The 27,631-nt window shown below is 44.7% G+C and overlaps 1 protein-coding gene and 1 non-coding gene across 3 annotated transcripts in view; both read left to right on the forward strand.

Moving 5' to 3' along the window:
• The first annotated feature begins 3,322 nt into the window (after window positions 1-3,322).
• The window catches only part of USP42 (ubiquitin specific peptidase 42), a 48,197-nt gene continuing 23,888 nt past the window's right edge, over window positions 3,323-27,631 (forward strand). For both annotated transcript variants that reach the window (XM_038762436.1, XM_038762435.1), the window contains exons 1-8: window positions 3,323-3,367; window positions 14,221-14,343; window positions 15,145-15,394; window positions 17,461-17,661; window positions 21,879-21,989; window positions 22,464-22,566; window positions 26,123-26,190; window positions 26,442-26,512. In XM_038762436.1, coding sequence (XP_038618364.1) covers window positions 15,244-15,394; window positions 17,461-17,661; window positions 21,879-21,989; window positions 22,464-22,566; window positions 26,123-26,190; window positions 26,442-26,512 — 705 coding nt within the window. In that variant the 5' untranslated portion in view covers window positions 3,323-3,367; window positions 14,221-14,343; window positions 15,145-15,243. The remainder of the gene's footprint in view (window positions 3,368-14,220; window positions 14,344-15,144; window positions 15,395-17,460; window positions 17,662-21,878; window positions 21,990-22,463; window positions 22,567-26,122; window positions 26,191-26,441; window positions 26,513-27,631) is intronic.
• LOC119942932 lies at window positions 19,040-19,177 on the forward strand. Its single transcript, XR_005455425.1, has one exon. It is a non-coding gene; the product is annotated as a small nucleolar RNA SNORA7 (small nucleolar RNA).

Genomic DNA, 27,631 nt, shown 5'->3' on the forward strand with positions numbered 1-27,631 from the left:
CCAAGCGCTTAGTACAGTCCTCTATAAATACGATTGAATGAATGAATGAACAAATACCATTATTATTATTATTAGAGCAAAGGGAGTAGAGCAGAGGAAGGAGGGGGGGGTGGCCTTACGAGTTTGCAAGACTGTGAGCCCGCCGTTGGGTAGGGACCGGCTCTCGATGTTGCCAACTTGTCCTTCCCAAGCGCTTAGTCCAGTGCTCTTTAAATACGATTGAATGAATGAATGAATGAATGAACAAATGCCATTATTATTATTATTATTATTAGAGCAAAGGGAGTAGAGCAGAGGAAGGAGGGGGGGTGGCCTTACGAGTTCGCAAGACTGTGAGCCCACCGTTGAGTAGGGACCGGCTCTAGATGTTGCCAACTGGTACTTCCCAAGCGCTTAGTCCAGTGCTCTATAAATACGATTGAATGAATGAATGAACAAATGCCATTATTATTATTAGAGCAAAGGGAGTAGAGCAGAGGAAGGGGGGGGGCCTTATGAGTTCGCAAGACTGTGAGCCCACCGTTGGGTAGGGACTGGCTCTAGATGTTGCCAACTTGTCCTTCCCAAGCGCTTAGTACAGTCCTCTATAAATACGATTGAATGAATGAATGAACAAATGCCATTATTATTATTAGAGCAAAGGGAGTAGAGCAGAGGAAGGGGGGGGGCCTTATGAGTTCGCAAGACTGTGAGCCCACCGTCGGGTAGGGACCGGCTCTCGATGTTGCCAACTTGTCCTTCCCAAGCGCTTAGTCCAGTGCTCTATAAATACGATTGAATGAATGAATGAACAAATGCTATTATTATTATTATTATTATTATTATTATTAGAGCAAAGGGAGTAGAGCAGAGGAAGGGGGGGGGGCCTTATGAGTTCGCAAGACTGTGAGCCCGCCGTTGGGTAGGGACCGTCTCTAGATGTTGCCAACTTGTCCTTCCCAAGCGCTTAGTACAGTCCTCTATAAATACGATTGAATGAATGAATGAACAAATACCATTATTATTATTATTAGAGCAAAGGGAGTAGAGCAGAGGAAGGAGGGGGGGGGTGGCCTTACGAGTCTGCAAGACTGTGAGCCCGCCGTCGGGTAGGGACCGGCTCTCGATGTTGCCAACTTGTCCTTCCCAAGCGCTTAGTCCAGTGCTCTTTAAATACGATTGAATGAATGAATGAATGAATGAACAAATGCCATTATTATTATTATTAGAGCAAAGGGAGTAGAGCAGAGGAAGGAGGTGGGGTGGCCTTACGAGTTCGCAAGACTGTGAGCCCGCCGTTGAGTAGGGACCGGCTCTAGATGTTGCCAACTGGTACTTCCCAAGCGCTTAGTCCAGCGCTCTATAAATACGATTGAATGAATGAATGAACAAATGCTATTATTATTATTAGAGCAAAGGGAGTAGAGCAGAGGAAGGGGGGGGGCCTTATGAGTTCGCAAGACTGTGAGCCCACCGTTGGGTAGGGACCGGCTCTAGATGTTGCCAACTTGTCCTTCCCAAGCGCTTAGTCCAGTGCTCTATAAATACGATTGAATGAATGAATGAACAAATGCCATTATTATTATTAGAGCAAAGGGAGTAGAGCAGAGGAAGTGGGGGGGCCTTATGAGTTCGCAAGACTGTGAGCCCACCGTCGGGTAGGGACCGGCTCTCGATGTTGCCAACTTGTCCTTCCCAAGCGCTTAGTCCAGTGCTCTATAAATACGATTGAATGAATGAATGAACAAATGCTATTATTATTATTATTATTATTATTATTATTATTATTATTATTAGAGCAAAGGGAGTAGAGCAGAGGAAGGGGGGGGGCCTTATGAGTTCGCAAGACTGTGAGCCCGCCGTTGGGTAGGGACCGTCTCTAGATGTTGCCAACTTGTCCTTCCCAAGCGCTTAGTACAGTCCTCTATAAATACGATTGAATGAATGAATGAACAAATACCATTATTATTATTATTAGAGCAAAGGGAGTAGAGCAGAGGAAGGAGGGGGGGGGTGGCCTTACGAGTTTGCAAGACTGTGAGCCCGCCGTTGGGTAGGGACCGGCTCTCGATGTTGCCAACTTGTCCTTCCCAAGCGCTTAGTCCAGTGCTCTTTAAATACGATTGAATGAATGAATGAATGAATGAACAAATGCCATTATTATTATTATTATTATTAGAGCAAAGGGAGTAGAGCAGAGGAAGGAGGGGGGGTGGCCTTACGAGTTCGCAAGACTGTGAGCCCACCGTTGAGTAGGGACCGGCTCTAGATGTTGCCAACTGGTACTTCCCAAGCGCTTAGTCCAGTGCTCTATAAATACGATTGAATGAATGAATGAACAAATGCCATTATTATTATTAGAGCAAAGGGAGTAGAGCAGAGGAAGGGGGGGGGGCCTTATGAGTTCGCAAGACTGTGAGCCCACCGTTGGGTAGGGACCGGCTCTAGATGTTGCCAACTTGTCCTTCCCAAGCGCTTAGTACAGTCCTCTATAAATACGATTGAATGAATGAATGAACAAATGCCATTATTATTATTAGAGCAAAGGGAGTAGAGCAGAGGAAGGGGGGGGGCCTTATGAGTTCGCAAGACTGTGAGCCCACCGTCGGGTAGGGACCGGCTCTCGATGTTGCCAACTTGTCCTTCCCAAGCGCTTAGTCCAGTGCTCTATAAATACGATTGAATGAATGAATGAACAAATGCTATTATTATTATTATTATTATTATTATTATTATTATTAGAGCAAAGGGAGTAGAGCAGAGGAAGGGGGGGGGCCTTATGAGTTCGCAAGACTGTGAGCCCGCCGTTGGGTAGGGACCGTCTCTAGATGTTGCCAACTTGTCCTTCCCAAGCGCTTAGTACAGTCCTCTATAAATACGATTGAATGAATGAATGAACAAATGCCATTATTATTATAATTATTAGAGCAAAGGGAGTAGAGCAGAGGAAGGGGGGGGGGTGGCCTTACGAGTTCGCAAGACTGTGAGCCCGCCGTCGGGTAGGGCCCGTCTCTCGATGTTGCCAACCGGTCCTTCCCGAGCGCTCAGCGCAGCGCTCCGCACACGGTAAGCGCCCAATCCACACGACGGAATGAATGAATGAAGGAAGGGATGGATGAATGAATGAATGAATGAACGAAGAGCGCGATGATTACTTCCGTTTCGCGGCGGCGCGGCGGAATGTGCGGGGCTGGCGGGCGCCCCCTGGCGGCCCGAGGGGGGGGGCGTCCGGCGGCGGCGGCGGCGGCGCTGGTGCCCGGATGGAGGCACGTCATTGTCCCCCGCCGGGCGGCTCAGCCTGTGGGCGGCGGCGGCGGCGGCGAGGAGAGGCGATGGAGGCGGCGGCGGCGGCGGCGATGGAGGCGGCCGGACCGAGGAGCGGAGCCCGGTAATCCCCCCCTCACCCTCACCCTCGGCCGCGGCCCCCCATCGCTCGGTCGGTGTGTCCCTATGGAGCCGCCCCTTCCGCCCGAGCGCCCCCCCACCGTTTGACCGGGTCACCGCGGAGGGCCCCCCCCCCTCGCGCTGCGGTTGCCATGGTTACCGCCTCCCAAAGGGCGGCTCGGCCTTCCCCGCGGGGGCCGGCGGGGAGGAGGAGGAGGAGGAGGAGGAGGAGGAGGAGGAGGAAGATGGGCGGCCTCCCTCCCTCCCCTCACGTTTCCCCCATTTCCCTCCTCCCCCTCCCCCCCATCCTCTGGCCACTCCCCCGCCCCCCATTTTAGCTTCAGCTCCTCTCCCACCCGCCGCCTCCCTCTCCCCAACGCCCCCCTCACTGCGGCTTCCCCCTTCCCGTCATCATCATCAATCGTATCGATTGAGCGCTTACTATGTGCAGAGCGCTGGGCTGAGCGCTTGGGAAGGACAGATTGGCAACATAGAGAGACGGTCATCATCATCAATCGTATTGATTGAGCGCTCACTGCGTGCTGAGCGCTTGGGAAGGACAAATTGGCAACCTAGAGAGACAGTCATCATCATCAATCGCATTGATTGAGCGCTTACTATGTGCAGAGCGCTGGACTGAGCGCTTGGGAAGGACAAATTGGCAACCTAGAGAGACAGTCATCATCATCAATCGTATTGATTGAGCGCTTACTGTGTGCAGAGCGCTGGACTGAGCGCTTGGGAAGGACAAATTGGCAACATAGACAGTCATCATCATCAATCGTATTTATTGAGCGCTCACTATGTGCAGAGCGCTGGGCTGAGCGCTTGGGAAGGACAAATTGGCAACATAGACAGTCATCATCATCAAACGTATTGATTGAGCGCTTACCGTGTGCAGAGCACTGGACTGAGCGCTTGGGAAGGACAAATTGGCAACATAGAGAGACGGTCATCATCATCAGTCGTATTGATTGAGCGCTTACTGTGTGCAGAGCACTGGGCTGAGCGCTTGGGAAGGACAGATTGGCAACATAGAGAGACGGTCATCATCATCAGTCGTATTGATTGAGCGCTTACCGTGTGCAGAGCACTGGACTGAGCGCTTGGGAAGGACAAATTGGCAACATCTAGAGACAGTCATCATCATCATCAGTCGTATTGATTGAGCGCTTACTGTGTGCAGAGCACTGGACTGAGCGCTTGGGAAGGACAAATTGGCAACATAGAGAGACAGTCATCATCATCAATCGTATTGATTGAGCGCTTACTATGTGCAGAGCACTGGACTGAGCGCTTGGGAAGGACAAATTGGCAACATAGAGAGACGGTCATCATCATCAATCGTATCGATTGAGCGCTTACTGTGTGCAGAGCGCTGGACTGAGCGCTTGGGAAGGACAAATTGGCAACATAGAGAGACGGTCATCATCATCAATCGTATTGATTGAGCGCTTACCGTGTGCAGAGCACTGGACTAAGTGCTTGGGAAGGACAAATTGGCAACATAGAGAGACAGGCCCTGCCCAACAGTGGGCTCACATCATCATCAATCGTATTTATTGAGCACTTACTGTGTGCAGAGCACTGGACTAAGCGCTTGGGAAGGACAAGTTGGCAGTGGGCTCACATCATCATCATCAATCGTATTGATTGAGCGCTTACCGTGTGCACAGCACTGGACTAAGCGCTTGGGAAGTGCAAATTGGCAACATCTAGATACAGTCCCTACCCAACAGTGGGCTCACATCATCATCATCAATCGTATTTATTGAGCGCTTACTGTGTGCAGAGCACTGGACCAAGCGCTTGGGAAGGACAAATTGGCAACATAGACAGTCATCATCATCAATCGTATTGATTGAGCGCTTACTGTGTGCAGAGCACTGGACTAAGCGCTTGGGAAGTACAGATTGGCAACATAGAGAGACAGTCCCTGCCCAACCGTGGGCTCACATCATCATCAATCATATTTATTGAGCGCTTACCGTGTGCAGAGCACTGGACTAAGCGCTTGGGAAGGACAAGTTGGCAACATCGAGAGACAGTCCCTGCCCAACAGTGGGCTCACATCATCATCAATCGTATTTATTGAGCACTTACTGTGTGCAGAGCACTGGACTAAGCGCTTGGGAAGGACAAGTTGGCAGTGGGCTCACATCATCATCATCAATCGTATTGATTGAGCGCTTACCGTGTGCACAGCACTGGACTAAGCGCTTGGGAAGTGCAAATTGGCAACATCTAGATACAGTCCCTACCCAACAGTGGGCTCACATCATCATCATCAATCGTATTTATTGAGCGCTTACTGTGTGCAGAGCACTGGACCAAGCGCTTGGGAAGGACAAATTGGCAACATAGACAGTCATCATCATCAATCGTATTGATTGAGCGCTTACTGTGTGCAGAGCACTGGACTAAGCGCTTGGGAAGTACAGATTGGCAACATAGAGAGACAGTCCCTGCCCAACCGTGGGCTCACATCATCATCAATCATATTTATTGAGCGCTTACCGTGTGCAGAGCACTGGACTAAGCGCTTGGGAAGGACAAGTTGGCAACATCGAGAGACAGTCCCTGCCCAACAGTGGGCTCACATCATCATCAATCGTATTTGTTGAGCGCTTACTGTGTGCAGAGCACTGGACTAAGCGCTTGGGAAGGACAAGTTGGCAACATAGAGAGACAGGCCCTGCCCAACAGTGGGCTCACATCATCATCAATCGTATTTATTGAGCGCTTACCGTGTGCAGAGCACTGGACTGAGCGCTTGGGAAGTACAAATTGGCAACATCGAGAGACAGGCCCTGCCCAACAGTGGGCTCACATCATCATCATCATCAGTCGTATTTATTGAGCGCTTACTGTGTGCGGTAATATGTATATATGTATGTATATATGTTTGTACATATTTATTACTCTATTTATTTTACTTGTCCATATCTATTCTATTTATTTTATTTTGTTAGTATGTTTGGTTTTGTTCTCTGTCTCCCCCTTTTAGACTGTGAGTCCACTGTTGGGTAGGGAGTGTCTCTATATGTTGCCAATTTGTACGTCCCAAGCGCTTAGTACAATGCTCTGCACATAGTACGCGCTCAATAAATACGATTGATGATGATGGTGATGATGCAGAGCACTGGACTAAGCGCTTGGGAAGTACAAATTGGTAACATCTAGAGACAGTCCCTGCCCAACAGTGGGCTCACCTCATCATCATCATCAATCGTATTTATTGAGCGCTTACCATGTGCAGAGCACTGAACTAAGCGCTTGGGAAGGACAAATTGGCAACATCTCGCAACAGTCCCTGCCCAACAGTGGGCTCACATCATCATCAATCGTATTTATTGAGCGCTTACTGTGTGCAGAGCACTGGACTAAGCACTTGGGAAGTCCAAGTTGGCACCATATAGAGACAGTCCCTGCCCAACAGTGGGCTCACCTCATCATCATCATCAATCGTATTTATTGAGCGCTTACTGTGTGCAGAGCACTGAACTAAGTGCTTGGGAAGGACAAATTGGCAACATCTAGCAACAGTCCCTGCCCAACAGTGGGCTCACATCATCATCAATCGTATTTATTGAGCGCTTACTGTGTGCAGAGCACTGAACTAAGCGCTTGGGAAGGACAAATTGGCAACATCTAGCAACAGTCCCTGCCCAACAGTGGGCTCACATCATCATCAATCGTATTTATTGAGCGCTTACTGTGTGCAGAGCACTGCACTAAGCGCTTGGGAAGTACAAATTGGCAACATATAGAGACAGTCCCTGCCCAACAGTGGGCTCACATCATCATCATCATCAATCGTATTTATTGAGCGCTTACTGTGCGCAGAGCTCTGGACTAAGCGCTTGGGAAGTACAAATTGGCAACATCTAGAGACAGTCCCTGCCCAACAGTGGGCTCACAGTCTAAAAGGGGGAAACGGAGAACAAAACCAAACAAACTAACAAAATAAAATAAATAGAATAGATATGTACAAGTAAAATAAATCCCATCCCATCCCCGCTGACCCCTTCATTTGCTTTCCCCTTCCCACCCTTCCACCCCCTCATTTCAGCTCCCCTGCCCTCGGGTGAACTATAAACCTAGAGCCCCTGCCCGCCTTGCTCCTGGTTTTTGTGTCTGTGATTTTTCCAGCGGGAAAGGGAAGGAAAGCGATGTAACACGGCCCACATTTCAGCTCCCCTGTTCTTGGGTGAACTACAAACCTAGAGCCTCTGCCTGCGTTGCTCCTGGTTTTTGTCTCTGCGATTTTCCAGCACCAGTGGAAAAGGGGAGGATAGATAGAGAAAGGGAAGGAAGGCGATGTAACAGGGCCCTCATTTCAGCTCCCCTGCTCTTGGGTGAACTATAACCCTAGAGACCCTGCCCGCGTTGCTCCTGGTTTTTGGGTCTGTGATTTTTCCAGCGGAAAAGGGGAGGATAGATAGAGAAAGGGAAGGAAAGCGATGTAACACGGCCCTCACTTCAGCTCCCCTGCCCTTGGGTGAACTATAAACCTAGAGACCCTGCCCGCGTTGCTCCTGGTTTTTGTGTCTGTGATTTTTCCCAGTGCTTAGAACAGTGCTTTGCACATAGTAAGCTCTTCATAAATGCCATCATTATTATCATTATTATTATTATTATTATTATTGTTCCAGCGCCAGCGGAAAAGGGGAGGATAGAGAAAGGGAAGGAAAGCGATGTAACACGGCCCTCATTTCAGCTCCCCTGCCCTTGGGTGAACTATAACCCTAGAGCCCCTGCCCGCGTTGCTCCTGGTTTTTGTGTCTGTCTGTGATGATTTTTCCCAGCGCTTAGAACAGTGCTTTGCACATAGTAAGCTCTTAATAAATGCCATCATTATTATCATTATTATTATTATTTTTCCAGCACCAGCAGAAAAGGGGAGGATAGATAGAGAAAGGGAAGGAAAGCGATGTAACACGGCCCTCATTTCAGCCCACCTTGCTCTTGGGTGAACTATAACCCTAGAGCCCCTGCCAGCGTTGCTCCTGGGTTTTGTGTCTGTGATTTTACCCAGCACTTAGAACAGTGCTTTGCACGTAGTAAGCGCTTAATACATGCCATCATTATTATCATTATTTTTCCAGCGCCAGCGGAAAAGGGGAGGATAGAGAATAGGAAGGAAAGCGATGTAACACGGTCCTCATTTCAGCTCCCCTGCCCTTGGGTGAACTATAACCCTAGAGCCCCTGCCCGCGTTGCTCCTGGTTTTTGTGTCTGTGATTTTTCCCAGCGCTTAGAACAGTGCTTTGCACATAGTAAGCGCTTAATAAATGCCATCATTATTATCATTATTTTTATTATTTTTCCAGCACCAGCAGAAAAGGGGAGGATAGAGAAAGGGAAGGAAAGCGATGTAACAGGGCCCTCACTTTAGCTCCCCTGCCCTTGGGTGAACTATAACCCTAGAGACCCTGCCCGCGTTGCTCCTGGTTTTTGTGTCTGTCTGTGATGATTTTTCCCAGCGCTTAGAACAGTGCTTTGCACATAGTAAGCGCTTAATAAATGCCATCATTATTATCATTATTATTATTATTATTTTTCCAGCGCCAGCAGAAAAGGGGAGGATAGAGAAAGGGAAGGAAAGCGATGTAACAGGGCCCTCATTTCAGCTCCCCTGCTCTTGGGGGAACTATAACCCTAGAGCCCCTGCCCGCGTTGCTCCTGGTTTTTGTGTCTGTGATTTTTCCCAGCGCTTAGAACAGTGCTTTGCACATAGTAAGCGCTTAATACATGCCATCATTATTATTATTATTTTTCCAGCGCCAGCGGAAAAGGGGAGGATAGAGAAAAGGAAGGAAAGCGATGTAACACAGCCCTCATTTCAGCTCCCCTGCCCTTGGGTGAACTATAACCCTAGAGACCCTGCCCGCGTTGCTACTGGTTTTTGTGTCTGTGATTTTTCCTAGTGCTTAGAACAGTGCTTTGCACATAGTAAGCTCTTAATAAATGCCATCATTATCATCATTTTTATTATTGTTCCAGCGCTAGCGGAAAAGGGGAGGATAGAGAAAGGGAAGGAAAGCGATGTAACAGGGCCCTCATTTCAGCTCCCCTGCTCTTGGGTGAACTATAACCCTAGAGGCCCTGCCCGCGTTGCTCCTGGTTTTTGTGTCTGTGATTTTTCCCAGCGCTTAGAACAGTGCTTTGCACATAGTAAGCGCTTAATAAAATGCCATCATTATTATTATTATTATTATTATTATTTTTCCAGCGCCAGCGGAAAAGGGGAGGATAGAGAAAGGGAAGGAAAGCGATGTAACAGGGCCCTCATTTCAGCTCCCCTGCTCTTGGGTGAACTATAACCCCAGAGCCCCTGCCCGCGTTGCTCCTGGTTTTTGTGTCTGTGATTTTTCCCAGCGCTTAGAACAGTGCTTTGCACATAGTAAGCTCTTAATAAATGCCATCATTATTATCATTATTATTATTATTATTTTTCCAGCGCCAGCGGAAAAGGGGAGGATAGATAGAGAAAGGGAAGGAAAGCGATGTAACACGGCCCTCATTTCAGCCCCCCTTGCTCTTGGGTGAACTGTAAACCTAGAGCCCCTGCCCGCGTTGCTCCTGGTTTTTGTGTCTGTGATTTTTCCCAGCGCTTAGAACAGTGCTTTGCACATAGTAAGCGCTTAATACATGCCATCATTATTATCATTGTTATTATTATTATTTTTCCAGCGCCAGCGGAAAAGGGGAGGATAGATAAAGGGAAGGAAAGCGATGTAACAGGGCCCTCACTTCAGCTCCCCTGCCCTTGGGTGAACTATAACCCTAGAGACCCTGCCCGCGTTGCTCCTGGTTTTTGTGTCTGTCTGTGATGATTTTTCCCAGCGCTTAGAACAGTGCTTTGCACATAGTAAGCGCTTAATAAATGCCATCATTATTATCATTATTATTATTATTATTTTTCCAGCGCCAGCAGAAAAGGGGAGGATAGAGAAAGGGAAGGAAAGCGATGTAACAGGGCCCTCATTTCAGCTCCCCTGCTCTTGGGGGAACTATAACCCTAGAGCCCCTGCCCGCGTTGCTCCTGGTTTTTGTGTCTGTGATTTTTCCCAGCGCTTAGAACAGTGCTTTGCACATAGTAAACGCTTAATAAATGCCATCATTATTATCATTATTATTATTATTTTTCCAGCACCAGCAGAAAAGGGGAGGATAGAGAAAGGGAAGGAAAGCGATGTAACAGGGCCCTCTTTTCAGCTCCCCTGCTCTTGGGTGAGCTATAACCCTAGAGCGTTGCTCCTGGTTTTTGTGTCTGTGATTTTTCCCAGCGCGTAGAACAGTGCTTTGCACATAGTAAGCACTTAATAAATGCCATCATTATCATCATCATTATTATTATTTTTTCCAGCGCCAGCGGAAAAGGGGAGGATAGATAGAGAAAGGGAAGGAAAGCGATGTAACACGGCCCTCATTTCAGCTCCCCTTGCTCTTGGGTGAACTGTAAACCTAGAGCCCCTGCCCGCGTTGCTCCTGGTTTTTGTGTCTGTGATTTTCCAGCGGAAAAGGGGAGGATAAATAGAGAAAGGGAAGGAAAGCGATGTAACACGGCCCTCATTTCAGCTCCCCTGCCCTTGGGTGAACTATAAACCTAGAGCCCCTGCCCGCGTTGCTCCTGGTTTTTGTATCTGTGATTTTCCAGCGGAAAAGGGGAGGATAAATAGAGAAAGGGAAGGAAAGCGATGTAACACGGGTGAATGGACGGTGAAGAATGTCTTTTAGGGACAGTACACCACCTTGGTATTTATTAGCTTCCTCCCTCCCACTCCTTTTCCCCTCCCCTGCCGTCTTCTTCCTCGCGAATGATGAAATGTGAAAGGGGGAAGGGTTGAATGGATCCGAGGAAAGGCTGTGCAACGATTTGAAATGGAGATTTGTCGGCACGGCTACGCAGGCCCGAGCCCTCTGTCCGTCCTATTTTCATTTTGTTTTTACCAAATTGTGAGAATGCGCCTCGGCGGTGTGTTAATTTCAGCCCCTGCTTTTGTTGAGCGGCCCTGATTGTTTCCCCGGAAGGTCTTAGTTTAGTGCTCACAGTGCTGCGGGTGGTGTGTGTTTATGGGAAGCATGGTGACTATTTACAATAACTACGTTCAAATACCGCGAAAGCTAGTAGTAAAATCAAACCTGAGGCCCTGTCATCGTTAGCTCATTCCCTCTTCTCAAATTAAAAGACTGCAGTAGGCTCCACCGCAATTATTTTGGTGTTACCTAATTTTACGTGCAATTTGAACTGTTCCTTGATGCCCATGTCTGTCTATCGAAATGGAAAACGTGTATATACCTTGGTATCGTTTTTATATTTTCTTGTAACTCTCCATCCGGATTACTCATGGAAAATGAATCAGTCAATTTTTATGGGCTTTGAGTTTCGTTTCACTTTCTGTTTTAAATTACAAATCCAAATTTACGGCATTCGAGTCAACTGTGTTTCGAGCCTCAGAATTTGCTGATGGGATTAAATCATTGAAAATATTTGCTTTAGGAAACGTGATTTACTAGTACTCATATCTGGAGACCCAGTCTGTATGCGTCCAGTTGTTTTTTTTTTTTATTCCTACAAATAGATGAATGCATGTGGCAAGGTTGACCACATAGTTGTATTCTCTTCTTTAGCATGAAAGTTGCTTTTCTGTGCCAAGTAGAGAGAATTTGCTAATGGGATTAAATCACTGAAAATATTTGCTTTAGGAAACGTGATTTACTAGAACTCATATCTGGGACCCAGTCTGTATGCGTCCAGTTTTTTTTTTTTATTCCTACAAATAGATGAATACATGTGGCAAGGTTGACCACATAGTTGTATGCTCTTCTTTAGCATGAAAGTTGCTTTTCTGTGCCAAGTAGAGAGAATTTGCTAATGGGATTAAATCATTGAAAATATTTAGCAAATATTTAGGAAAGGTGATTTACTAGAACTCATATCTGGGACCCAGTCTGTATGCGTCCAGTTTTTTTTTTTATTCCTACAAATATATGAATACATGTGGCAAGGTTGACCACATAGTTGTATGCTCTTCTTTAGCATGAAAGTTGCTTTTCGGTGCCAAGTAGAGACTTTCAGATAAAAAGGTGAAAGGTTTGTGACAGTGTAATACAGTACTGTATACTGTAGTCGTTAAAATGAAGTGTAATTGCATCAACAATCGGATAAAATATTCTTAAGGAATAATTCTGTGAAAGTTTTTTAATGAAAATAAAATATCGTGACTTCATTCAGGTAAAACCACAGACCATTTCCTGACTGCCGAAAATTTAAGTGGCCAGGCCCCCTTTGAGGACAGGTTTCAATCTGAGTTGCTTTTGACTACTATAACTTTGTTGTGTGCCTATTGTCAGATGCACGTGCTGCAGTGAAAGTTAACTCCTCTTTCAATAGTGGTTTCCAAGTGCTAGTGGTCATAACAGTGGTGATTCTAATTTAAGAATTAGTAAAGCATTGACCTTACTAATCCTGTGTTTTGACAATCTTCACACACCACTGTTTGTACTGCATAAAGAAACTTGCGGTGGTAAGTGGGTTCAGTCTGATTTAACAGATGGTTTTAGAAATCCAAGAATTCATTAAAGGAAAGTACATATTTAGCCAGGAGAAAGGAAAGACTACGTGTACATTAATGTGCGGAAAACTCTATATGTACTCCTTGAATTATGGGTCCAAACAATCTGAATTAATGGAGTGATCACTTTTTTAAAAAAAAATTTTAGAACAGGTGAAGAATGCTTTCATTTTTGTGATCTTTGGTTAATGGCTATCTTAAAGGAAATCTTATTCTTGGTAATCCGAAACATTTTAAAATCATAATTGTATACTTTTTGGGGTATGTGTATGCGCTTTAAATAAGACTAGGTTCTCTTCATATTACAGAACTGTATTTTTCTTTCCATCGCAATATTTTTCCAATGTACTGGCTGATGCCATTGAGTCACCTTTCCCATTGACTGGAAAGCAGTAAAAGGGACAAGTGGGTGTCCGTAGCCCACTCCTTTATTCAAGTCTTTAACAGACTCTGAGGGAGTTAAGTCTTTGAGCCAAGAACCTGTTTTTTTCTTTTCTGGTTGGCTATGGTCTAAGATAGCTCCACTTTTTTTTTAAAGTCACTTTACCAATTTTTTTAAAAAAATCTTTTTGATCTTTTAAATTTCAAGTATTTGAAGAAAAATTTCAAATATTTGAAGAATAATTTCAAAGGAAGGACTGCAAGAGATATCAAATTTCAAGTTTATCCTTTCTCATATTCACATATTTTGTGACTGTATGTTTCAGGACTTTCATTCATTCAGTCGTATTTATTGAGCGCTTACTGTGTGCAGAGTACTGTACTAAGCGCTTGGGAAGTACAAGTCGGTTTGCCACAAGCTCGTTGGACAATATTAAAATCCCTTTCTAAAAATGCTAAACTTTATCAAAATATACCCCATTTGAAGACTATAGTGTAGACAAAAGAACTGTTCTAAATTGGCAACACAGAAGATGAATTTGTACTCTGATTATTTTTATAAAAACTTTCCATAACTTTCTGAAATCTATTCTTTCGAGAGAACAAAACAAAATAGACACGTTAAGGTATAATCATTAAAATTAAGGCCTTGGGTCATGTTCAAACTTGGTAGTGCTCTAGGGGAATTATCTCCTTAGCATTATATGCATGAGAAGAATGTAATCGTGTGAATGACTATGCTTCAGCATTGTACAGTATGATAAAGCACTGAGTATATTACCTATTTCAAATGAGCCTGCATAAGCCTGAAGTGATTATCGGTTAATCTATGCAATGCATTTTAAAAGTTCCAGCAATGAGTGAAAAATGAGACCTCTTTTTCCATTTTTGGCAGAGATGCTTGATAAATATAAAAAATCTGGAGAAATATTTGGAGTCGGAGTTGGACTGTTGTACTTAACTGAAATGTTTTTGCCCAGTTGAGACACCAAAAAATACAGGAGTCCTTTTCTTGATTGTGAGTGGATATACCAGTACGACTTTAATTCCTATTAGAATGCACACTACATTTCAGTCAATCAATTAGGGGCATTTATTGAGTGCTTACTATGTGTAGGGCACTGAATTGAGTGCTTGGGAGAATACAGTTGAGTTGGTAGACACAATTCCTGCCATCCAGGAGTTTACAATGGAGCAAGGGAGATGGACTTCAAAATCAATTTCTGGAAGGAGAAGCAGGAGTATAAGGATATGCACATCAATGCTGTGGGAGTGGGGTGGCCGTCCAAGTGCCTAAAGAATACACGGGTGATACGGATAGGTGGGAGAATAAGGCAGGGAGGTGAGAGGTTCTTTAGGGAAAGCTTTTTGGAGGAGATAATAATAATAGTAATGGCATTTGTTAAGTGCCTACTGTGTGCCAAGCACTGTCATAAGCGCCTGAGCACTGTTCTGAGATATGATTTTAGTAGGGTCTGGAAGATGGGGAGAGCTGTGGTCTGTTGATATGAAGGGAGAAAGGATTCCAGGCAGGAGGAAGGGTGGGGGCAAGAGGTTGAAGGCGAAAGAAATGAGATCAAGGCATAGTAAGTAGGTTGCCGGGACACTGAAATGTGCAGGGCGAGTTGTAGTGGGAGAAGAGGGAGAGCAGGTAGGAGAAAGACCCTGATTTTGTTTTCAGAGTTCGAAAGACCAGCGTGAATATATTTGTTCAGAATTAGCTTGGGGAAATTTTACAATAGAAACATTTCACAATAGAACAAATTAATCTTTTCCCTCCGATCTTTTAAATATAATTTACAACTGTGCTTTCTTTCAGATTCTTTCTCAACAATGGTCATTTTTCACTTCTGCAACGCTAAGCCTTTCAACACGTCAGACCCAGCCTGACAGCTCTGTCGCATCTTCATCTGAAGACATGGACTCGGGCTCTGCAAGTTGGGGGCCTGTATCTTCTCTGACGGATGGTCCAAAACACATAGTTTCTCTAGGGACGGTAAATAATCCTGCAGTTTATGCTAGCCCGTCTGTTTCTGATAAACCAAAGCCATCAGCACAGAAAGATCAACGTAAGTATTTGTTTTGCTGCTTTTCATATACAACCATGACCAGAAATAACTCAACTATTCACTTTTTAAAAGCCAAACCGGCTCTTATCTTATTTTGCAAAGTATGTTGCCAAGAAGTGAACTTCATTTAGATAGACTTTGTTTCCTCTGCTTTTATCTCAAGTGTGATGTAGACATATAAATCATTCACAGACAGAAGGCGTGTTTTTAGTTATTGCAACTTTGGTAAATCATCTTGTTTCTAAATCTCTGTAGCCTAAGTATCCTTCTAAGAGGAACGTGAAAGGGTAGAACTCATCAAAGGAGTATCTACAAATTGACAGTTGCTTACTTAACTCGAAGGACTACATGATAGATGGTACCGTGTGTGCAGTATTTGATTAATTCATTCAGTTGTATTTATTGAGCGCTTACCGGGTGTAGAGCGCTGTACTAAGTGCTTGGGAAGTACAAAACGGAAACATATAGAGACGGTCCATACCCAACAACGGGCTCACGGTCTAGAAGGGTATTTGTCCACAGAGCATTTTTTATATATTTTAAAATAATAGATGCGTATATTTAAAACACTTTTTGAATAATAATTTGCTTGAGCAAATAGGGACTCAGTTTGATCCATGTCCCTTTTAATCAATTAGGACTGTGAAGTTGTTTTGAGCAGGAAGTGTTTCTGCTTATTGTTATAGTGTACTCTCCTAAACGCTTAGTACTGTGCCCTGCCACACAGTAAGTGCTCAACAAATATGATTGAATGAAAGAATGAATGACTGTCCTAGAGCCGGTTTTGTCCTTCACCAACAGTAACTTGAGAGTTAATGAATTTTATACCATTTCTCTCTTCAAATACCTGAATTTAGTTCCTGGCTGAGCAGTTTACTTTATTACCCGAGGAAGGACCATTATGTGTCTGGTGCCTCCGTCCCGGTGGCGTAACCTGACAGTACCTATGTTCCCCTTTCAGTTGTTTTTCAGTTTTGGCCACTTTTGCCAGAGAACAGGCCTATGCACCACTGTCAACCGACTTAATCTCTCACCATAAGCAGTCCTCCAGAGGCCCTCCTAACCACTCCTCAGTCTTCTGAATGGTCTCATCCGTGAAAGACCCTGTAACTTCTCCCTCTGACACCCACCTAGGCACCATTACTTTTCAGTCCCCACTCCACCCCTGCTTTTCCCCGACTTTATTCCCTGAAGCTGGACTTCCCCTGGGGGGCAATTCGGAGGTATTCTATTCCTGTCAGAAACTTGGGCCTGCAGGAAATCCGGTCCTCTTCTCAATTTTGTGTTCTTCTGCAAAGTCCTCAAAACTGGAAACGAAACGAGATCTCTCAAGGGGTTCCTTCAACCTGGATTGGGTCCCAGAGGCCATTCAGAATTTAGATAGGCTGGGAGAACCTGGGAATCCCCTCAAGACTGCCTGGAATTAGGGGACTGTGGTGGGGAGGGGCATCTATTCTATTTATTTTATTTTGTTATTACGTTTGGTTTCGTTCTCTGTCTCCCCCTTCTAGACTGTGAGCCCACTGTTGGGTAGGGACCGTCTCTATATGTTGCCAACTTGTACTTCCCAAGCGCTTAGTACAGTGCTCCGCACACAGTAAGCGCTCAATAAATACGATTGATTGATTGATTGATTGAAAGGCATTCAGGTACTTGTCCTGGCTGCCATTCCCTGGGTGACAGAAGCGTGATGATCCTATTTCAGTTGGTTCTGAGTGCTGTTTTGTGGTGTTGAGGGGGATTGGTCAAGACATTTTCTTTCCCTTTTTCTCACATAAAGCTGTGGAGGGCACCTTTCACGGCTACCTTGATTTGTCCATGCCACCAAGGGAGAATGACTCACTATTAAAAAACTTTAGGCTATGTAAAATACGACCGTCTTTAAAGTTCCGAGTGCTGGTGCAGATCATGACTTGTCCTGAAAACCTGCTCAAGAAACAGCTGCCAATGTGTTCCGCCGATTAGCCGAATATCAATTAGCACAATTACTAAACCAGTTAAAGAACCAATTTTCGTCCTTGCTAGGCTATAAAAAGGCGGTGTTTTTCAATTGTATGTTATTTCAGCCACAGGTGATGGCATTGCTCCTCCCCAGAAGGTCCTTTTCCCAGCTGAGAAGATTTTTCTGAAGTGGCAGCAAACTCATAGAGTTGGAGCTGGACTCCAGAATCTGGGCAATACCTGTTTTGTTAATGCTGCCCTGCAGTGTTTGACTTACACACCACCTCTTGCCAACTATATGCTTTCTCATGAACACTCCAAAACATGTAAGTCCATTTTCAGAATATGTGTTTTTATTACTTTTGATTTGAAAATACTTTGATATCGCTGGAAGTGAAATGTGAACAATGCCAAGAGACCTGTTACCTGTTGCTTAGATGTCTTGGGTGGCTCAGTGGAAAGAGCCCGGGCTTGGGACTCAGAGGTCGCGGGTTCTAATCCCAGCTCCGCCAACCGTCAGCTGTGTGACTTTGGGCAAGTCACTTCACTTCTCTGTGCCTCAGTTCCCTCATCTGGAAAATGGGGATTAAAACTATGAGCCCCACGTGGGACAACCTGATCACCTTGTAACCTCCCCAGTGCTTAGAACAGTACTTTGCACATGGTAAGCGCTTAACAAACACTATTATTATTATTATTATTATTATAAAATACCAGGAAACGGATTTCTTACCCAATACGGCATTCTGAAACTTGACAGCACAAGAAATATTTATGTATTTAACCTACATTGTAAAGTAATGAGCTCAAAGAGTATTTGGGATTTTGTGGTCTCCCGTTATTTTTCATTTTGTTGAAATATATAGTTTATGCTACAGGCAGGATGGGTACTGATGGTAAAGAATAACCCAGTTTTCAGTATGTTTTATGCAATCAATGAATCATAGTTATGGAGCACTCACTATGTGCTTAGCACTGTACTAAGCGCTTGGGAGAGTCCAGTACAACCGAATTAGCAGTCACGTTCCCTGCCCATAATGAGTTTACAGTCCAGAGGAGGAGGCAGACATTGATATGACTAAATAACTAATAATATATTTTTGTGCTTATGAAACAGGAGGACGTAATTCTTCCAGTTGTGACCATTTACTTTAAAATTCTATGACATTTTGTGTTTTGAGTTGAATATGAATGAATGTAAGGACCCCTGATTCTGTGCTTATGAAACAGGAGGATGTAATTCTTCCAAATGTGACCATTTGCTTTAAAATTCTATGACATTTAATGTTTTGAGTTGAATATGAATGAGTGTAAGGACCCCTAATTTTGTGCTTATGAAACAGGAGGATGTAATTCTTCCAGTTGTGACCATTTACTTTAAAATTCTGTGACATTTAGTGTTTTGAGTTGAGTATGAATGAGTGTAAGGACCCCGAAGTGACTGGGAAGGGCGTGACTATGTTCCTTCTAATTTTGTTTTCCCTATGAGATGCTAAGGGCTTGCTTGGGTCTCCCCTTGTCACTTGGGGAGAAGAATTGGCTCAGTTTGAGGCAAGGGGGAGCTTCATTCTCATCTCTCCTGCCATTGACATCTTGCTCATGTTCACCTTATGCCTGGGACTCCCTCCCCCTTCACTCCCAGTAGCCCACTGCTCTCCCCTTCTCCAAAGCCCTTCTGAAATTATGTGTCCTCTACGAGGTCTTCCCCTCTCAGGGTCGCACCTGAAGAGTTTCCAGTACTCCACCAGCCTCGACTATGGGAGGGAGAGTCAAGCAGAGGCCCACCCATTCCATTCCTAGCTTGGGCAGTGGCTAGTGAGTGGAAGGCAATCTGCTACAAGTCAAAGCTCCCCTGTCCTGAGCAACAGCGGCAGGGGAGAGAGTCGAGGGCGGAGACTCATGTTTATTGTGCAGAAGGAGGCAATGGTAGTCCACTTCCACATTTTTACCAAGAAAACTCTATGGACCTACTATCGGAACGATTGCAGGTGGAGAGTGGGGCGCATGGCGTCACGATGGGTCGGAGGCAAGTTGACAGCATAAGACGAGACACAGAGGTCTTCCCTGATTATTCTATTATCTCTCCATCCCATATTTCCCCATCCCAAATGCCACTTCAGCGCTTCTGTGTTACCTAAGGACTTGGTTAATTATCGCTCTCCCCACATGTCATTGTTGCCTTCTCCTGTTAGTGTCCTTTGGCTGAATTGCAAAATCCTTGAGGACGGGGATCTTGTCCACCAACTCTGTTGTACTCTCCCAAGGGCTTAGTATAGCGCTCGGCCGACAGGCACTGAATAAATACAATTAATTGATTGATTGGTGTAGGCATTGTTGCTAGGAGAGCTAGTCCGCTGTTATTGTTGCAATACTCGATCTCACTATGCCTTGGAGCATCCTGCGAAGGCTATTGTGGATCCTGACCAATCATCCTTCCAGTTATGTGCCCTGCTATTTTTAATGCACAGCATCTACCTGATGATGTATATGACCATGCCGTGAGTAGCCAAAAGGGAACAAAGGTGGGATATGGTAGTGGAAGAGAGATGGAAAACAGGGATGATGGTAGTGGGAGAGAAGTCCAGACAGAGCTGGTCTAGAGGAAGTCTGTCATACCAACTCCTCAAGTCCGGGGCTTTCCATGTCACTACTGCCCCTCTTCCCCCAAGTTTTCTCCCTGATTAGCTGTTTTCCCCCCCTCCAGCCTTTCTGCCGCTGCTAAGGGGGAGCAGTGGAATGGAGGTAGTTTGGTCAGAAACTTCTGAAGCGTGCCTAGGAGTTTCTGGTTTCCAAACAACATTAATAAAGTAGCTATGTGGAAGCTGATTGAGTTGCATTTGCTGGTTGTCGTTCAGGTTGCAGTATTAGGTTCTCTGTGGGAGAGGGAGGGCTCACTGATTAGGTCTACATTTATTCTGGAAGAAGAAATTCTCTTGTGAAAATTTTGTTCCGGGTCCTTGTTTGTCAACGGAACACGCAGGTGCTAAGAGCAAGCCTAATAATAATTGTTCGAGGGTCACGTAGACAAAGAGAGGAGCAAAGCGCTATCCCACCTTCCGAACGCACCTCCCAAACACTGGTGTCCCTATATCCGGCTCACCTGGCCCCTTAATTATTTACTCTCTCCCAGTTGCCAACTTGGGGAAACTTTCAAGTAGTTTTCAGAATTCAGGTAGGTTGGGAGTGGGGTACAGGGATTCGTTCACTTTATTTTAATGATTTAACTGTACTTTAATGTCTTAGAAAACGTAGGTGCTTCATTTAGATGTGTTTGTTAGGAATTTAAAGTATATTTGTGACTGCCATCAGGCCCGTTAGAACATTTTTAAAGCAACTTTATTGCTGTGATTTGGATCTCCCTCTACTTATGCCCCAATTTCATTCTGAAATGGGATGTTTTTATTGACTTGTACTATTTACTACCGTGATTTTAACAGTACTCATTCACTAAACTTATGAGGTTTTACATTACAGATGGATCTACGGTTATTCCTTATTCCCTCCCCATCTGAGTGTCTGATTCCTATAGTTATCATGGCATTTTTACTCTTTGAGCATGTGGGGGGTGTGGATGAAAATAGTAGAAGGAAAATACTAGAGGCCGTCAGTAAGAGGAACAAGAGTAAAATGGAAAAGTACTTTGGCCAGAGTGAAACAGATTGAGTTCCTAACAACACCTTCCCCTCTTTATTCTTAGATTGCAAGCGTCCTTTGAGGGTCTCTCGGGACCGTACCTCTATATCATCTATATACTTTTTTCTCAGTGCTTAGTGTAGTGCTTTGCACACGGGAGTCACTTCACAAATACTATTATTACTACGACTTCATCAATACCACAGTGATTTTTCTCTTTTAGCCACATGGAAAGGCTTTTCCTATTGGTAGGCGGTTCTAAGGGGAGAGAAGTGTGAGAATAAGGTATTCTTTATTCCCATTTCTTTTTCCTGAAATAATTAGTATTAGAACATTGTATTCAAGTGCTTACTATGTGTCCAGCACTGTTCTGAGTGCTGGGGTAGATACAAATTAATCAGGTTGGACACAGTCCCTGTCCCACATAGGACTCACAATCTAAGAGGGAGAATAGGCTAAGGGAATCCCCGTTTTACAGATGAGGAAACTGAGGCACCTAGAAGTTAATTATTATAGCAGTTGTTAAGTGCTGATTACGTGACAAGTACTGTTCTAAGCGCTGGGGTAGATACAGGTTAATCAGGTTATGCATTTCCGTCTCCCAGAGCTCACAGTCCTGTAGGAGAGAAAACAGGCATTGAAGCCGTCTTTTTCAGGTGAAGAAAATGAGGCACAGCAAACTTAAGTGGCTTGCCCAAGGTCACACAGAAGGCAAGTGGTGGAGCCAGAATTAGAATTAGAATTAGTCTTCTGAGTCCCAGGCACCCAAGGTCACACAGCGGGCAACTGGCAGAACTGGGATTAGAATCCAGGTCCTCCGTGTCCCATGCCCACGCTCATCTTTTGTTATCTCTGTCGTGTATCTCTGTTCTATCTCTAAGTTGAAGTGCTTCCTGCCTTGGTGTTTCAGGTCATGAGCAAGGATTCTGCATGATGTGTACAATGCAGGCTCACATTACCCAGGCTCTCACTAACCCCGGCCACGTCATCAAACCAGTGCCTATCATCAATGATCTCCGCCGTAAGTTATTTTGGATATTTCTTTGCCGAATGTTTTGATATTTACCTGGTCTCTGTCCTTTCTTACCCCCATCAGACCTTCTGGAGTGGGATTTCGTCAGGAAAGAATCGTTCTAATGGTGCTAAGTAGCAAATTCGGAATTTTAATATTGATTATCATACGAGAAGCAGCGTAGCCTAGTGGCAAGAGCACGGGCTCGGGAGTCAGAGGGCATGGGTTCTAATTCAGCTCCGCAGCTGGTCTGCTGTGTGACTTTGGGGAAGTCTGCTCTGTGCCTCAGTTCCCTCATCTGTAAAATGGGGGTTAAGACTGTGAGCCCCATGTGGGACAGGGACTGTGTCCAACCTGATTAGCTTGTATCTATCTACCCCAGCACTTACAATAGTGCTTAGCACATAGTAAGCACTTAACAAATACCATAATTATTATTACTATTGTAATATGCGGTATGAAAACTTTATTTTCATGTTGTAGGTATAGCAAAACACTTCCGTTTTGGAAGCCAAGAAGATGCACATGAATTCCTACGCTATACAGTGGATGCTATGCAGAAAGCGTGTCTGAACGGCAGCACTAAGTAAGTGCAATCTAACAATTACTATTCCTCCTGGTATTTCTGGATTATAAAAGCAAGTAGACAAGTGAATGTTCATTTATGCTTTAACGTCTCTGTATTAGTCAGCAGATGCGCATAACCTAAAAACAGATAAAGGAAAAAATCAGGACTCTTTTAGTCCTAGAGGGCTGTCCTGAAATCATAGACATGAGTTTATTACTCCTGTAAGAATTCGTTTTTGCTCTCTACTAACAGAAACCAGCTTAAAGATTTATTGCCTTATACCTTGAAGGTCATCAGATTCTGGCTGTCATGCTGATGGGGGAGTCAATGTCAAAGTCAAGGGTTGTTCCCTAAAAATGTTTTGCTTCTTTAGCCTCTTGCATTTGCATTAGCATTTGTATTCAGCCAATTCTCCTACAATGTGCAGGTTGCATTCTTGACAAACCCTGTTCGTGACCTGAGAAATGAAGGCAGGAAGATGTGTTATAACAAATACGTGCTCCTTCACTGATGCTGGATGCATGCGCACGACTGTTTTTTTCCAACACCGTGTCTCATGCTACTCAGGGAGACATGCATTGTCAGAAGAACGTAGAATGTGGGAATGTGAATAAAGTACAGGTCTGGGAGCCAGAGGAGCCGGGGTTCTAATCCCGGCTCCTCCACGTGCCTGCTGTGTGACCTTGGACATGTCACTTAACTTCTCTTTGCCTAAATTTCCTCCACTGCAGAATGGGGATTCAGTACTTGTTCTACCTCCCATTTAGAGTGTGAGCTCCAAGTGGGACAGGGACTCTATCCAGCCCGATTAACTTGTATCTACCCCAGCACGTAGAACAGCACTTGACACATAGTAAGCACTTAACAAGTACCATAAAAAAACACTCTCATCCCCAAATAGCGTTCCGTTCAAAGTGCACAATGAAACAGACCCCCACTCTGGGAGACCTGGCTGCTTTATAAGGATAGGGAATAGGATAGAAATTTTAAGAGTAGAAAGTTTGAGGAGATCATGAAGCAGGATTGAAAATGACACCACGCATTGCAAAAGGCAACAACACAGCAAAGAGCGATTTAGTCTGAGAATAGTGTGGAAGGAATTGGAGGTCGTGGATCAGTCTTTTCAGCCACACCCCCTGGGGCGTCCACCATCATCTTCAAAAAGAAGGAGAGTTTCCAATATATTCATGCACATTAACCCCCCCAGCAGTAAACGGATCTGGTGGTCACGACCCCTCACCCTGCAGTTGTAGCCCCGCCATGATCCAACATTTAGGGACCCGAGGTTGCTGAGCCACTGCCTTGGGATGTCCCTCACTGGGCCCTCTCCCCTGCCTGTGCCAACTCCGTGGTGGACGGGTACCCTGAGAAGTGTGGAGGGCCCCAGATCAATTTGTATCGCTCCCTGAGTTTCTCAGCATTCACCTGCTGTTTCTCAGGGACTGATTTTTGAGGTTCATGATTTGTCATGGCCCTGACAAGTCTCAAGTAAGTTGGAAGCAGAATCATAGGAGATCTGGGGGAGCTTGCTCCAGATCTGGATACCTCCCTCAGCATTCTCTCCTGCCTGTGTCACCAATAGCGGCGGCCCCAGGGGTGACATCAGAAGCTTGTCAGCCGCTGGAAGCTCTCATGGTGCTTTTAGTGTATATTCAAGATGTTGGGCACATGGAGCCCTGAAGCCTGCACCATGGAAGAGAGCAGGTCACCTGCTTTTTTACTGCCCCTGACACTTGCAGATCTATTGCTGGCAGGGGACACTGCTGGAGCCTGCCCAAGACCGCAGGGGGCACTTAACTGTTCTGTGGTATATCATAATATAGAAAAGCAGTATGGTGTAATGGATAGAGCAAGGAGCTAATCCCGGCTCCACCACTTAGTAATAATAATGACGGCATTTGTTAAGCGCTTACTATGTCCAAAGCACTGTTCTAAGCGCTGGAGGGGGATACAAGGTGATCAGGTGGTCCCACGTGGGGCTCACAGTCTTAATCCCCATTTTGCAGATGAGGTAACTGAGGCACAGAGAAGTTGTGATTTGCCCAACGTCACACAGCTGACAGTTGGTGGAGCCGGGATTTGAACCCATGACCTCTGACTCTCAAGGCCATGCTCTTTCTGTTGAGCCACGCACTTGTCTGCTGGGTGGCCTTGGGCTTCTAGAATTGTTGGGTGAAAGGTTTCAACTGATTTCACCGTTAAGGATAAGCAGAGGCCATATTTCTCCCGGCGTGATCCGAGACTGAGACCATGCAGTGTTTTATAAACTAAAACTCGAATTTTTACCTGAAATTAAGTCAACACAGTGCTTGTATTGGTCTGTGAGCTTCTACTGGAATCAGCAATCTACCCATTCAGGGATAGGTGAAGTAGTTCTCAAAGTGACTTCACTTCACTTCTGTGTGCCTCAGTGTCCTCATCTCGTAAAATGGAAATCAAGACTGTGAGCCCCATGTGGGACCCAATTTGCTTGTATCCACCCCAGTGTTTAGTACAACGCCTGGCACATAGTAAGCGCTTAACAAATGCCGTAATTATTATTATTATTATTTTTATAATACAGTGGAGTGCGGTGTGGTATTGATAGTGACCTAGATAAAGAAGCTGCCTCGTTTTTGGTGGATGCTTTATGTAAGGGTTGCTCCTTTGTGAACTGCTTTGGTCTGGGTTTCCCTGTTCACCTTCAAGATGACGTCCTGTCTGGTGCTGTAGCATTTCCTGATAATATGCAGCTTCTGTATCTATTATTAGCAGCAGAAAGCTACCCCAAAGCTGTATATCTCTCATTATTCCTCCCTTCTTGTTTCCTTTTACATACACTCATCAGCCAGAATTGCTGGGTGAAAGGTTTCATCCGATTTCACTGTTAAGGATAAGCAGAGGCCATATTTCTCCCGGCGTGATCCGAGACTGATACCATGCAGTGTTTTATAAACTAAAATTCAAATTTTTACCTGAAATTAAGTCAACACAGTGCTTGTGTTGGTCTGTGAGCTTCTACTGGAATCGGCAATCTACCCATTTAGGGGTAGGTGAAGTGGTTGTCAAAGATGGTCCTCAATGAACAGGCTAGAAGTCCAGCAGTGAGGCCATTAGTATCGAGTTAAACAGTGAGATTCTTCCATGAGAGAGAGAAAGAGAGACTTTCAGATTTGCTAACTTCAAATGGACATAGTTCTTGTCGAGGAGAAGCACGGGGTAAAGTTCTAAGGAGAGGAATGAATAGAAAGAGGAATAGACCTCCAGATTAAATTCTTCAGGAAAAGGGCATTGAATTTAATATGGCCACTGTACCTCTTCGTGTCATCTGAAGCCCTTATTTGTGTGATTTGGTACAGCTCTGTGCTATTTAAACTCTTGTCCACCATTGTAGGTGGTTTATGGCATGTATTTTATAGGGTTGTTTTATCTTGCTGAGCATTATGTTGCCAGCTTGTACTTCCCAAGCGCTTAGTGCAGTGCTCTGCACACAGTAAGCGCTCAATAAATACGATTGATTGATTGATTGATCTCGCAAAACTCTTCTTAACCGTTTTGGCCTCTGAACAAATTTTCATTCTCCTTTTATTTTCAGATTGGATCGGTACTCCCAGGCTACCACCCTTGTTTGTCAAATATTCGGAGGCTACCTGAGATCTCGAGGTACACTTCTAAAATATTTTAAAAGTTCCTAATTGGTTAGCTGTCTGTACTGTAATATAATGTAGGAGTTTAATTATGGAAATGCATTTATATTCGGTCATAATAGTCTTTAATGACTACTTTCACTGTGTGTGGTTTTTTTCCCCCCCAGGGCTTATTTAGTACATTGCTTTGCACACAGTAGGCACTTAATAAATATTATTACTACTATTATTACTGTCTTCCGATGAGTATTTGTGTTTTTATTTCAGTTAAGTGTATGAACTGCAAAGGAGTTTCAGACACCTTCGATCCATATCTCGATATCCCACTGGAGATAAAGGTAAATTATGTGTTTGTTATGGTAGTTGAACTTCATGTAATGGGCCATATGACACTTAATGCACTCCAAGTTCTTTTAAAATCTAAACTTTTACTTAGCTGCACAGCTATCATGTGCATGTAAATGAGCAGAACAAGCTTTTCAGGCTTATTGTAGGTAGTGATATTCCAGTCTCTTTAGAAAGCTTTTTAAGAAAAAAAATCTCTCACCCGCTCACTCTCCATTTCTACAGCACTGCTGTCTTCCAGAGAGAGAGGTCAGACTGAAATAACCACAACTTAAGTCTTGGCTTTCTATGTGATCATCAGGTTTCATTGGTGTGTAAAAGTATAAAACCTCCCCCCAACCCCTTCCCCCCCACCCTCACCCTTCCCTTTGGGCAAGTGGTTTTTTTTTTTTGTTTTTTTGGTTTTTTTTTTAAAAGACATCTGGGGCAGTGGTACTCAACATTGGAGGGTTGGAGACCCACCGAAACAGAGTCTCTAAAAGCCACAAAAGAAGGAGTAATGACTAGCTCTGATGCAAACTTCTAGCTAGCGTGCCATCATGGTTTTGTACCCTTTATTGCTTCAGCTCATCGGAGAGTTCTTCTCTCTTTCCATTCCTGGCGTTTTAGAGAGACTTCAGTAATTAAAGCCTTATTTACACAGTGTTTCCTGCCGTATCTCACTTATATTAGGCATCATGGGAACATTACTGAGATTGGTGTTCCATTCGCTGTGCCAGAAAGTAGGCAAAGCAAGAGGAACCATAACGAAGCCTTCAGGCTCCCCAGAAAACTCAGCAGAGTGTCCTGAAATGCTCCAAGGGAAAAGTTGAGTATCACTCAGGAAAGCCCCATGTATGTTAAGTAATAGCTAGATTCGTTGCAGATTTCTTCATCAGGTTATCAGTCGTGTTTGCGGTTATAAAAAGGTGGAAGCGTATAGTCTTTAAGTGAAGTCCATTGTCTCTCAGAATAGCTGGTGTTCATTTTCCCCTCACACACACAGTTTTTTCCTTCGGATTCTAGTTTAGGCTCACACCCATCACTGATGCAGTGCTGCACTTTTAGAGATGCAATCTTTCAGATGAGATACGTTTAAACCCCAGTTTTTTCTTCTTGTCCTTTATGTCTGC

Source organism: Tachyglossus aculeatus, chromosome 21, assembly GCF_015852505.1.
Source record: "Tachyglossus aculeatus isolate mTacAcu1 chromosome 21, mTacAcu1.pri, whole genome shotgun sequence".
NCBI lineage: Eukaryota > Metazoa > Chordata > Mammalia > Monotremata > Tachyglossidae > Tachyglossus > Tachyglossus aculeatus.